This window comes from Haliotis rufescens, unplaced genomic scaffold (assembly GCF_023055435.1).
Source record: "Haliotis rufescens isolate VD_foot unplaced genomic scaffold, xgHalRufe1.0.p SCAF_30, whole genome shotgun sequence".
NCBI classification, from domain to species: domain Eukaryota; kingdom Metazoa; phylum Mollusca; class Gastropoda; order Lepetellida; family Haliotidae; genus Haliotis; species Haliotis rufescens.
In genome coordinates, this window is record NW_025964002.1 from 982,914 (window position 1) to 997,053 (window position 14,140).

A 14,140-nucleotide genomic window follows, 5' to 3' on the forward strand; every position below is an offset into this window, starting at 1 on the left:
AACACCAAGGGGGTACACAGCAAGGCAGCACCAAGGGGGCACACAACAGTGCAGCACCAAGGGGTAACAATGCAGCACCAAGGGGGTACACAACAACGCAGCACCAAGGGGGCACACAACAGAGCAGCACCAAGGGGGTACACAACATTGCAGCACCAAGGGGGCACACAACAGTGCAGCACCAAGGAGGTACACAATCGTGCGGCACCAAGGGGGTAACACAATGCAGCACCAAGGGGGTACACAACAGAGCAGCACCAAGAGGGTACACAACAGTGCAGCACCAAGGGGATACACAACAGTGCAGCACCAAGGGGGTACACAACAGTGCAGCACCAAGGGGGCACACAACAGTGCAGCACCAAGGGGGTACACAACAATGCAGCATCAAGGGGGTACACAACAGAGCAGCACCAAGGGGGTACACAACAGTGCAGCACCAAGGGGTAACAGTGCAGCACCAAGGGGGTACACAACAGTGCAGCACCAAGGGGGTACACAACAGAGCAGCACCAAGGGGGTACACAACAGTGAAACACCAAGGGGGTACACAACAGAGCAGCACCAAGTGGGTACACAACAGTGCAGCACCAAGAGGGTACACAACAGTGCAGCACCAAGGGGGCACACAACAGTGCATCATCAAGGGGGTACACAACAGTGCAGCACCAAGGGGGCACACAACAGTGCATCACCAAGGGGGCACACAACAGTGCAGCACCAAGGGGGTACACAACAGTGCAGCACCAAGGGGGTACACAACAGTGCAGCACCAAGGGGGTACACAACAGTGCAGCACCAAGGGGGCACACAACAGTGCATCATCAAGGGGGTACACAACAGTGCATCATCAAGGGGGTACACAACAGTGCATCATCAAGGGGGTACACAACAGTGCAGCACCAAGGGGGCACACAACAGTGCAGCACCAAGGGGTAACACAGTGCAGCACCAAGGGGGTACACAACAGTGCAGCATCAAGGGGGTACACAACAGTGCAGCGCCAAGGGGGCACACAACAGTGCAGCATCAAGGGGGTACACAACAGTGCAGCATCAAGGGGGTACACAACAGTGCAGCACCAAGGGGGCACACAACAGTGCAGCACCAAGGGGTAACACAGTGCAGCACCAAGGGGGTACACAACAGTGCGGCACCAAGGGGGTACACAACAGTGCAGCACTAAGGGGTAACAGTGCGGCACCAAGGGGGTACACAACAGTGCAGCACCAAGGGGGTACACAACAGTGCGGCACCAAGGGGGTACACAACAGTGCGGCACCAAGGGGTAACAGTGCGGCACCAAGGGGGTACACAACAGTGCAGCACCAAGAGGGTACACAACAGTGCAGCACCAAGGGGGTACACAACAACGCAGCACCAAGGGGATACACAACAGTGCAGCACCAAGGGGGTACACAACAGTGCAGCACCAAGGGGGTACACAACAGTGCAGCACCAAGGGGGTACACAACAGAGCAGCACCAAGGGGGTACACAACAGTGCGGCACCAAGGGGGTACACAACAGTGCGGCACCAAGGGGGTACACAACAGTACAGCACCAAGGGGGTACACAACAGTGCGGCACCAAGGGGGTACACAACAGTGCAGCACCAAGGGGGTACACAACAGTACAGCACCAAGGGGTAACAGTGCAGCACCAAGGGGGTACACAACAGTACAGCACCAAGGGGGTACACAACAGTGCGGCACCAAGGGGGTACACAACAGTGCGGCACCAAGGGGTAACAGTGCGGCACCAAGGGGGTACACAACAGTACAGCACCAAGGGGGTACACAACAGTGCAGCACCAAGAGGGTACACAACAGTGCAGCACCAAGGGGGTACACAACAACGCAGCACCAAGGGGATACACAACAGTGCAGCACCAAGGGGGTACACAACAGTGCGGCACCAAGGGGGTACACAACAGTGCGGCACCAAGGGGGTACACAACAGTGCGGCACCAAGGGGTAACAGTGCGGCACCAAGGGGGTACACAACAGTACAGCACCAAGGGGGTACACAACAGTGCAGCACCAAGAGGGTACACAACAGTGCAGCACCAAGGGGGTACACAACAACGCAGCACCAAGGGGATACACAACAGTGCAGCACCAAGAGGGTACACAACAGTGCAGCACCAAGGGGGCACACAACAGTGCATCATCAAGGGGGTACACAACAGTGCAGCACCAAGGGGGCACACAACAGTGCATCACCAAGGGGGCACACAACAGTGCAGCACCAAGGGGGTACACAACAGTGCAGCACCAAGGGGGTACACAACAGTGCAGCACCAAGGGGGTACACAACAGTGCAGCACCAAGGGGGCACACAACAGTGCATCATCAAGGGGGTACACAACAGTGCATCATCAAGGGGGTACACAACAGTGCATCATCAAGGGGGTACACAACAGTGCAGCACCAAGGGGGCACACAACAGTGCAGCACCAAGGGGTAACACAGTGCAGCACCAAGGGGGTACACAACAGTGCAGCATCAAGGGGGTACACAACAGTGCAGCGCCAAGGGGGCACACAACAGTGCAGCATCAAGGGGGTACACAACAGTGCAGCATCAAGGGGGTACACAACAGTGCAGCACCAAGGGGGCACACAACAGTGCAGCACCAAGGGGTAACACAGTGCAGCACCAAGGGGGTACACAACAGTGCGGCACCAAGGGGGTACACAACAGTGCAGCACTAAGGGGTAACAGTGCGGCACCAAGGGGGTACACAACAGTGCAGCACCAAGGGGGTACACAACAGTGCAGCACTAAGGGGTAACAGTGCGGCACCAAGGGGGTACACAACAGTGCAGCACCAAGGGGGTACACAACAGTGCGGCACCAAGGGGGTACACAACAGTGCGGCACCAAGGGGTAACAGTGCAGCACCAAGAGGGTACACAACAGTGCAGCACCAAGGGGGTACACAACAACGCAGCACCAAGGGGATACACAACAGTGCAGCACCAAGGGGGTACACAACAGTGCAGCACCAAGGGGGTACACAACAGTGCAGCACCAAGGGGGTACACAACAGAGCAGCACCAAGGGGGTACACAACAGTGCGGCACCAAGGGGGTACACAACAGTGCGGCACCAAGGGGGTACACAACAGTACAGCACCAAGGGGGTACACAACAGTGCGGCACCAAGGGGGTACACAACAGTGCAGCACCAAGGGGGTACACAACAGTACAGCACCAAGGGGTAACAGTGCAGCACCAAGGGGGTACACAACAGTACAGCACCAAGGGGGTACACAACAGTGCGGCACCAAGGGGGTACACAACAGTGCGGCACCAAGGGGTAACAGTGCGGCACCAAGGGGGTACACAACAGTACAGCACCAAGGGGGTACACAACAGTGCAGCACCAAGAGGGTACACAACAGTGCAGCACCAAGGGGGTACACAACAACGCAGCACCAAGGGGATACACAACAGTGCAGCACCAAGGGGGTACACAACAGTGCGGCACCAAGGGGGTACACAACAGTGCAGCACCAAGGGGGCACACAACAACGCAGCACCAAGGGGGTACACAACAGTGCAGCACCAAGGGGGTACACAACAGAGCAGCACCAAGGGGGTACACAACAGTGCAGCACCAAGGGGGTACACAACAGTGCGGCACCAAGGGGGTACACAACAGAGCAGCACCAAGGGGGTACACGACAGTGCGGCACCAAGGGGGTACACAACAGTGCAGCACCAAGGGGGTACACCACTAGAAAATATGAATATTCCACAGTACAACACTAGAAAATATGAATATTCCACAGTACAAGACCAGAAAATGCTTCCCTTTCCTGTACTATCGTCACGAGGTGGGCACCAAGCGTGAGCGGGGAGAGCGTTGAAGACGACTCTGTCGCATGAGCAAGAACAAGGATGATCCAGAGATCATGGTGATGGCAGACTGGCGAATGAATGAGCCTCCAAATATTAGTTCCGTAGGCATTTCCCAGGAGAGAGTACATTTCACTATCTCAGACACGTTGGCAAAGAAGAAAGGATCATCCCACACCAGGCACAACACAACACACCATGTCATGCCATTGTATAAGAAAGGAGATCATTCAGTTGTGACAAATTACAAACCAATATCACTCATTAGTTGTATTGGTAAAGTATTTGAAAGAGTTGTATTTAAGCATCTTTATAACTACTTTCATGACAATAAATTGTTATATAAATACCAGTCGGGCTTTCAAAAAGGCCATTCCACTGTCCATCAATTAATTGAATTGTATAATCAAATTTGTATATCTTTAGATAATAGAGAAAAATATTGCATGGTTTTTTGCGATGTGTCAAAAGCATTTGATCGTGTCTGGCATAGAGGGCTTATGTACAAATTAGAAATGTATGGTATAAAAGGGAATTTACTTGAATGGCTGTCCAGTTACATAAGCAATCGTACTCAATCAGTGTTTGTAAGCGGGGCTCTATCCAAGCCAAGGATTTTGAAGGCAGGCGTTCCACAGGGGTCGGTGTTAGGTCCCTTTTTATTCATTGTGTTTGTTAACGACATTGCTGATGAATTAGATTGCATAACAAGACTCTTTGCTGACGATACAGCACTCGGCTTTTCTTCACCAGACAATCAACTTGTTGAATCAACTCTAAATTTAAATCTGAGCAAGCTGTGTAACTGGGCAAAACGCTGGTTAATTAAATACAACCCAGATAAAACAGAAGCGGTTATATTTTCCTTAAAAGATGAATCAGACCTCATTACCTTGTACTTTGATGAATGTAAAGTTAAGAATGTTCAAAATCATAAACATTTGGGTATAACGTTTTCATCAAACGGAAAATGGTCCTGTCACGTAGATAACATAATTAAGTCAACATCAAAAATGATAAATTCAATGAGAAAATTAAAATTCATATTGAACAAAAATACACTAAATAAAGTATATACAATCTTCATAAGACCCCATTTCGAATATGCGTGTGAAGTGTGGGATGGGTGTGATATAGAATTATCAACTCAGTTAGAAAATCTCCAACTAGAAGCTGCCAGAGTAGTTACTGGGCTCCCAAAGTATACTTCGCACACACATCTGTATTATGAAACAGGATGGGTAACGTTAATAGAACGAAGAAGGAAACGCAAGCTATGTTTGTTCTACAAAATACAAAGTAATATTGCCCCAACTTACCTTAAAGACATTGCACCAACCACTTTAGGTTCAAATATATCATATAATTTAAGAAATTCAGACAATATTGGGATTCCATATACTAGATTAAAACACTCAACGTGTTCTTTTATTCCATCAACTGTAAGGTTATGGAACACTATTCCTGCAGCAGGTAGAAATTGTACATCTACATCCCAATTCAAGACATACATACAAAAAGAGCAAGTCATTGCACCTCCATATTTTTCCTATGGTGTTAGAAAGTTGAATATTTATCATACTCGATTAAGATACATGAAAAGCCAGTAAAATTATGATTTATACAGAATAGAGGTAAAATGTGATCCAATATGTCAATGTGGTGATCCATGTGAAAACGCATATCATTATTTATTAAAGTGTCCATTGTACGTCCACCAAAGAAAAACTATGTTAATAATAATTCGGGACATTTTACAGAACGCCGTGAACAAAAATGCTAAATTAGATTTAAATTTGATGTTAAACGGAAATGAATGTTTGTCCATTATCGAGATCAACACATTTTTAAAGCAGTGCAAATGTTTATAAGTCATACAAAGAGTTTTGGGTAACACTTTAATGTGCATATACTAGTCTCTCTCTTTTGTACATTTCTTGTTATCTTTACACTCATCATCTTTTCTGTTTTCCTTGTATATGATTTACTGTACAAGCTTTGTAAATACCATGGAGAGGGAGTCCTAAGTTGGATAACTTGTTCCCAATCCATTTCAATCTGAATAAAATATGTTTAAATCACACACCGGGTCTCGTAATAATCTAGCTCTGTTTGAAGCTGATTCAGAAAGGTTCTTGCAATGATTTTTGACGGGATTATACCTGGGTTCACCTGATTCCAAACATTCCAAACGGGGGAAACATTTGACATCACCACCACCAAAGACGGGAAAGACTGTCCCGTAGGGCTGGGACGAGTCCAAATTTACTACCCGGGTACCCACCCCCCTATTACCCGACCCTACCCGGGTACCCAATGTAAGTCTGAGGAGATGTCTCAAAATATCCGAATGGGAACATTTTGAGCATAGCCCTTGCAAAACATTTTAAGATACACGCATTGAACAATCTGGTCATTCATCCACTGAAGTTGAATTAAGTTTTAACTTTATTCAACCATATGAAAAATCAGAAGGAATGGGTGCGTAGTCAGAAAGAAATGCGAACATTAGTGACTTGTAGTGTAACCAGAGAGTTCTAGATAATATTTTCATTAAACAATATATCACGTGGCTTACCACGGGTCCGGGTAGTCCTGCGGGTACCCGGGTCCTACTCAGTACCCACCTGACCCGGGTACCCGAGTTACCCGTCCCAGCCCTACTGTCCCTGCAGCTGTAGAGTGAGTATAGTTTTACGCCGCTTTTAGCAATATTCCAGCAATATCTCGGCGGGGGACACCAAAAATGGGCTTCACACGTTGTACCCATGTCGGTAATCGAACCCGAATCTGAAGCGTGACAAGTGAACGCTTTAACCACTAGGCTACCCGACCACCCCGTCAGCTGGAGAGGGTACAGCCGCTGCGTTCTGGGATGACGAGGTGTCAACATGGTGGGCTATCTTCCACAAGGCCAGGCAATACACGGAGCAGATTATGCTGCACGTACAAGACAATTATGGGATGAAATTAAGACTCAGGGACTCAAGAAGCTGCCAAAAGGTGTACTCTTCCACCAGGACAAAGGGACAGCGCGTAATTCCAGTCCCTGCCATGGCTACAATCCACGAGTCCGGCTTGGAACTCCTGCAGCACCCACCGTGTTCTCCTCACCTGGCTCCGGCAGATTTCCACCGTGATTCTGAACATGAACAAAACTCATTTCGACTCCACCGATAACGTCATAGCATCCGTGGAGAACATTTTGGACAGCCAAGAGAAGGACTTCTTCGGATGAGGGATAAAATGCCCCCAACATCGTTTTAAATGTGTGTCAATGTGGAAAGGGATTATGTTCGTCCGACGCAAATATTGATTTTGAACGGGTGGCCTAGTCGTCAAGGGCGCAGCAATTCCGCGTGCAGAGTTGCGTCCTTTGGGACTCGAGAAACCTATGATTGTGGGTTTGAATCCCGGATAGCCCTGATTATGTTACTAGATTTGTCAGCTTCATACCCCTGCTGGTGGGTATCACCGAAGTGGTAAACGTCTAAGACCTGCATCACTTCGGGCTTTCCTCCCACATTAAGATGGCACGCCGCGATATGTGTTGAGGTGACATTTATTCCATTATCAATCACAATTGATCAATCACCCTGTAATAAAATATATAACATTATATACTGAACATAGAATAGCATACGGCTGCATATCAATTAAATCCTAGTTTGAGCAGTCACATTAATCCATACATGCAACGCATACAGTTACACATCACTAGTTCGTTGTAGATAACTTATATTAAATACAATTTACCGAACTTTCAAATAGTAATACATATATTAAATGTCTCTTATCATAACTGAATTTATCATTTAACTTAAGCATTTATCCATGACATAAGCTTATGACATAAAAACATGTATGTCATACCCCAATGACATAAGTATGCAAATTAGATATGCAAATTAGATAACCGGAAGAGCGAGCGGTTTGATTTGAAACTATATATTATAAGTGAAGTTACACCAGAGATATAATCAGATCACACAGAATCGTTGTTGTTACCGTTATTAAAGTTTCAATTATTCTGCAAAAGTCTGTTCAAGTATTTTGTTTAAAATAATCCGAGGAACTTTTTTTCTCAGCGAATTGTTTATTTTGGTTTACATGGCTATGGAAAACATGTATCACTACGCACGATCTATACGTAAGATTTCGACAAGTTGCTGATGTTAATGTTTAATGCAATTATTCCTTAATTTGGAAGCAAAAATGTGAAAATGATAAATAGAATTCACCACTCGTGTTTTTTAATATGGGAAATATCAACCTCGTCCCGTTAATCGGTATTTGCCTCGCCAAAGGCTCGGCAATTACCGATTAACTAAGACTCGGTTGATATTTCCCATATTAAAAAACACTCGTGATGAATCCTCTATATATCAGTTACACACCATATAGTTAGAAGAATACTAGTAGCCGTGTGGCGTCATAAATATATACTTATTATCTCTAAGAGTAGGAATATATATAAAATGCTACCATGTTGTGTTAAATTATAACACATAGTTTATACATATAAATTCATTCATAAGTGAGTGATAAGATAAAGGATTTATACATACCCTGTGGGTGACACCGGGATGTGTCTATAAACCCACATCATATAGGATTATGGCATTCCTATAAAAAGTAAATAACATAACTATCATGCCTGAATACATACATACATACATACATACATACATACATACATACATACATACATACATACATACATACATACATACATACATACATACATACATACATACATACATACATACATACATACATACATACATACATACATACATACATACATACATACATGACAACCATTTCCTTAAATTATAGAAAACCAACTTCTAATTCAATCCTTACATTCAAAACTCCCAATCAAATCATGCTCTCACACATACTTACATGTTAAACACTTTATACTGATAAAATAGAAGATATCTTGATTATTTGATATCATAGGTAAGCATTTACAATATTTTACATTATTGATAACATATTTAAATGATAGGTTAGAATTCTATTTAGGAAAGGTAATGTAAATAACTAACCCGAACTATATGTAGTCCATGTCCTGTCTGTGCAGAGTTATAAGCAGAGTGAATAAAAAGTGTGCAAATGTTAGGGAGGAAAGCTGTAGTTAGATAATGTTAATCAGCTAGGAAGCTGAAAGCTATTGTATTGACAAGCTAGAGAGTTGGTGACAAAGGGACAAGAATAGACTAACCTGTCCACCCTTCAATAAAATGGACCAACCGCTTGGACTCTTAACCCAAGCATATACATTTAGTACTACAACTAATGAAGATGTATACAACTACTTGAAATGAAAAGAGCTAAAACTATATTCCTAAAAACTATATATACAATATCCTGTTACACTCAATCCAAGGATTGCTGAATACCAGGATTCGTAAATCCTTTGTTTATCCGGTGATTTCTTAATCACGTGATCGTTTATGATTGCGTAATCCTGTAAATCCGGTGATTGCTTAATCCCATTATTTCTTCATCATATGATTGATATGATACATGATGTTTGAAAACATCAACAAATCTCACACGAGATTATCCAATCACAGCTGCCATGCAGATCTCTCAATCTACATTCAGTCTTTCTCTTCGAAAGCTGCTGGCCGAACGACTGATTCGGATTTGGTGTAGTAGTAGAAATCCTGTAGGCTGGCGTCAGCACCCTCAGTCTTGCTCAGTAGAAACAAGTTTATAATATAATATCCATTCCTTCAATGAAAGTAGTGGTGATATTGTTAACAACAGAAGTAAGAACTTTACCCAAGCATCTTACAAGTGTTCATGGAAGTGGTTTGTATTTGTTTGTTAACAAAGGCTTACCCTTCTTATAAACTGTCTTAATTACACCCCATTTAACCATTTAACCATTCCAGTATGAAACATTCTATCGGACAATTTAACCTAAACGGTCATCTTTTTAAGTCTTTGAAAGGCATTTGGAAGTGATACATATAAGGGAGACGATTCATGGATGTCAACCTCTTTATTGTGAGGAACACAACGTTTCGGAGTATACGCTTACTCCTTCATCACGTGATGAATGCCATGAGGTAGAGAACATATATATATATATACATGTAAGAACAACAAAAGTAATAACATAACCAAAGGTGGGAACTTTTTTTTGCCTGATAATGCCGTTGCATGCAAGGTTAAATTTTAAATCACTCACTCACTCCATTTTTGCCCGACCCAAACCGAGCCGGCGAAACCCGTTTTTCTTTTTTGATAACATTATTCTATTATTGCTTATCTCGCAAATGTATCCTTGAGTTTCTGAATTGAACCGATTTTTATCCGAATGCATAGGGTAAAGGGAAGTAACTCATTTCGTTCACGAGGGGACACAGGCTCTCACACAGGCTACATCGCACCATATGCCCCTCGACCATAGAGATTGGTTGACAACTATTTATGTATTTAAGTGTGAATCCCGACGAGAGAGTAAAACAATAGTTTCAACAAAGGAAAAATGTTGGTGTTGGAGAAAATAATTGGAGGCCATTTCGGCCATTTCTCTTGTGCGGCAGGTAAAGTTTCCCCTGTTGTCATGGTACTGTCACTTACATCTGAGTGAGTGAGTGAGTGAGTGAGTGAGTGAGTGAGTGAGTGAGTGAGTGAGTGAGTGAGTGAGTGAGTGAGTGAGTGAGTGAGTGAGTGAGTGAGTGAGTGAGTGAGTGAGTGAGTGAGTGAGTGAGTGAGTGAGTGAGTGAGTGAGTGAGTGAGTGAGTGAGTGAGTGAGTGAGTGAGTGAGTGAGTGAGTGAGTGAGTGAGTGAGTGAGTGAGTGAGTGAGTGAGTGAGTGAGTGAGTGAGTGAGTGAGTGAGTGAGTGAGTGAGTGAGTGAGTGAGTGAGTGAGTGAGTGAGTGAGTGAGTGAGTGAGTGAGTGAGTGAGTGAGTGAGTGAGTGAGTGAGTGAGTGAGTGAGTGAGTGAGTGAGTGAGTGAGTGAGTGAGTGAGTGAGTGAGTGAGTGAGTGAGTGAGTGAGTGAGTGAGTGAGTGAGTGAGTGAGTGAGTGAGTGAGTGAGTGAGTGAGTGAGTGAGTGAGTGAGTGAGTGAGTGAGTGAGTGAGTGAGGGAGGGAGGGAGGGAGGGAGGGAGGGAGGGAGTGGGCGAGTGAGTGAGTGAGTGAGTGAGTGAGTGAGTGAGTGAGTGAGTGAGGGAGGGAGGGAGGGAGGGAGGGAGGGAGGGAGGGAGGGAGGGAGTGGGCGAGTGAGCGAGTGAGGGAGTGAGTGAGTGAGTGAGTGAGTGCGAGAGAGAGAGAGAGTGAGGAGGGAGGGAGTGAGGGAGGGAGGGAGGGAGTGGGCGAGCGAGTTGGGTTTAACGCCGCTTTTAACAGTATGACATGAGAGGGATGTAGAGGGGAATTCCCTATAATAATATTGTAGGGAATTCCCCTCTACATCCATGTATGTTGCTATTCGGAGCTGTAGGGCATATACACCGAACCTACGCATTCAATCCCGACACTTACACGACAGAATCCATGTTAAACATATTAGTCAAGCATGTTTGATGTCAATTACAAGAAACATTATTAACAAGTTCAATATTACTTCGTTCTCCAAGTTGTGTGAGATTCCCTGGACTTGGCGCACACTTCCGATAACTGCCTTCGATAAAAAAACATTTTTGTCTCATCAGCCACATGGGTATACCAGGTTCACGGTCACAAGATAGATACACTTCTACTTTGCAATATCCTCAGATACAAGAGTTACTTATAACTTCCGACTGCAGTTGACATTAATGAAAAGCAACAAGTGCTAAACATTGTCTACAACAGTATTGTCATGTGACTCTCGGGAGTGTCTTTGAAACTAAAGACAAATTCATGTTGGCTCAGTGACGTGGCTGGTTAGGTGTCAGTGAGGTGTGTTAGAGGGTCAGGTGTGTATCGGTGACGTGGCTGTTTGTGTGTGAGTGAGGTGTGTTAGAGGGTCGGGCGTGTAGGGTCGGTGGCGTGGCTGGTTGTGTGTGAGTGAGGTGTGTTAGAAGGTCAGGTGTGTGACGGTGACGTGGCTGTTTGTGTGTGAGTGAGGTGTGTTAGAGGGTCGGGTGTGTATCGGTGACGTGGCTGTTTGTGTGTGAGTGAAGTGTGTTAGAGGGTCGGGTGTGTATCGGTGACGTGGCTGGTTGTGTGTGAGTAAGGTGTGTTAGAGGGTCGGGTGTGTATCGGTGGCGTCGCTGGTTGTGTGTGAGTAAGGTGTGTTAGAGGGTCGGGCGTGTATCGGTGACGTGGCTGGTTGTGTGTGAGTAAGGTGTGTTAGAGGGTCGGGTGTGTATCGGTGGCGTGGCTGGTTGTGTGTGAGTGGGGTGTGTTAGAGGGTCGGGTGTGTGACGGTAACGTGGCTGGTTGTGTGTGAGTAAGGTGTGTTAGAGGGTCGGGTGTGTATCGGTGACGTGGCTGGTTGTGTGTGAGTAAGGTGTGTTAGAGGGTCGGGCGTGTATCGGTGACGTGGCTGTTTGTGTGTGAGTAAGGTGTGTTAGAGGGTCGGGTGTGTATCGGTGACGTGGCTGGTTGTGTGTGAGTAAGGTGTGTTAGAGGGTCGGGCGTGTAGGGACGGTGACGTGGCTGGTTGTGTGTGAGTAAGGTGTGTTAGAGGGTCGGGTGTGTATCGGTGACGTGGCTGGTTGTGTGTGAGTAAGGTGTGTTAGAGGGTCAGCTGTGTATCGGTGACGTGGCTGGTTGTGTGTGAGTAAGGTGTGTTAGAGGGTCAGCTGTGTATCGGTGACGTGGCTGGTTGTGTGTGAGTAAGGTGTGTTAGAGGGTCAGCTGTGTATCGGTGACGTGGCTGGTTGTGTGTGAGTGAGGTGTGTTAGAGGGTCGGGCGTGTAGGGTCGGTGGCGTGGCTGGTTGTGTGTGAGTGAGGTGTGTTAGAGGGTCGGGCGTGTAGGGTCGGTGGCGTGGCTGGTTGTGTGTGAGTGAGGTGTGTTAGAGGGTCGGGCGTGTAGGGTCGGTGACGTGACTGGTTGTGTGTGAGTGAGGTGTGTTAGAGGGTCGGGCGTGTAGGGTCGGTGACGTGACTGGTTGTGTGTGAGTGAGGTGTGTTAGAGGGTTAGCTGTGTATCGGTGACGTGGCTGGTTGTGTGTGAGTATGGTGTGTTAGAGGGTCGGGTGTGTATCGGTGGCGTGGCTGGTTGTGTGTGAGTAAGGTGTGTTAGAGGGTCGGGCGTGTAGGGTCGGTGACGTGACTGGTTGTGTGTGAGTGAGGTGTGTTAGAGGGTCGGGCGTGTAGGGTCGGTGACGTGACTGGTTGTGTGTGAGTAAGGTGTGTTAGAGGGTCGGGTGTGTATCGGTGACGTGGCTGGTTGTGTGTGAGTAAGGTGTGTTAGAGGGTCGGGTGTGTATCGGTGGCTAGGCTGGTTGTGTGTGAGTATGGTGTGTTAGAGGGCCGGGTGTGTGACGGTGACGTGGCTGGTTGTGTGTGAGTAAGGTGTGTTAGAGGGTCAGCTGTGTATCGGTGGCGTGGCTGGTTGTGTGTGAGTAAGGTGTGTTAGAGGGTCAGCTGTGTATCGGTGACGTGGCTGGTTGTGTGTGAGTAAGGTGTGTTAGAGGGTCGGGTGTGTATCGGTGGCGTGGCTGGTTGTGTGTGAGTAAGGTGTGTTAGAGGGTCAGCTGTGTATCGGTGACGTGGCTGGTTGTGTGTGAGTAAGGTGTGTTAGAGGGTCGGGTGTGTAGGGTCGGTGGCGTGACTGGTTGTGTGTGAGTGGGGTGTGTTAGAGGGTCGGGTGTGTGACGGTAACGTGGCTGGTTGTGTGTGAGTAAGGTGTGTTAGAGGGTCGGGTGTGTATCGGTGACGTGGCTGGTTGTGTGTGAGTAAGGTGTGTTAGAGGGTCGGGTGTGTAGGGTCGGTGGCGTGACTGGTTGTGTGTGAGTGGGGTGTGTTAGAGGGTCGGGTGTGTGAAGGTGACGTGGCTGGTTGTGTGTGAGTAAGGTGTGTTAAAGGGTCAGGTGGTCAGTATGGTTAACCTTGGCTGGTTGCGTGTGAGTTGTGTGTACCTTTAAATTGCTGACGGAGGCGTTAAACTACATTTATTCACTAACTACAACAAGCTTTCAATTTTTAACGGATGAGGGAGACAATCTGTGTGGAGTTGGGCAGAAGCAATAATACAGGCAATTATATGACTCAATCACGCAGGAGGAAGGATCCGGTACTTCCCTGTTGTGTCTAAATTAATTGAACTTCCTGATTGAAGCACCAGCCATTGTCATCGTCACAATGGTCATGTGATCGTG

At 46.6% G+C, this 14,140-nt stretch overlaps 1 protein-coding gene across 1 annotated transcript; it reads left to right on the forward strand.

Annotated features, from left to right (window-relative positions):
* The first annotated feature begins 223 nt into the window (after window positions 1–223).
* Window positions 224–7,102, forward strand: LOC125384503 (hornerin-like). The gene is made up of 4 exons (XM_048403982.1): window positions 224–832; window positions 997–2,667; window positions 2,924–3,682; window positions 6,992–7,102. Exons 1-4 carry the CDS (start codon window positions 224–226, stop codon window positions 7,100–7,102), a joined length of 3,150 nt encoding a protein of 1,049 aa, XP_048259939.1.
* The last annotated feature ends 7,038 nt before the right edge of the window (window positions 7,103–14,140 follow it).

Bases quoted from the DNA above. Each gene is read 5' to 3' on its own strand.
- LOC125384503 (XM_048403982.1), top strand. From the start codon at position 224: ATGCAGCACCAAGGGGGTACACAACAGAGCAGCACCAAGAGGGTACAC. The intron at 833-996 runs GTACACAACAGT...GGTACACAACAG, and splicing joins AACAGTGCATCATCAAGGGG to TGCAGCGCCAAGGGGGCACA. The intron at 2,668-2,923 runs GTACACAACAGT...GGTACACAACAG, and splicing joins CACAGTGCAGCACCAAGGGG to TGCAGCACCAAGGGGGTACA.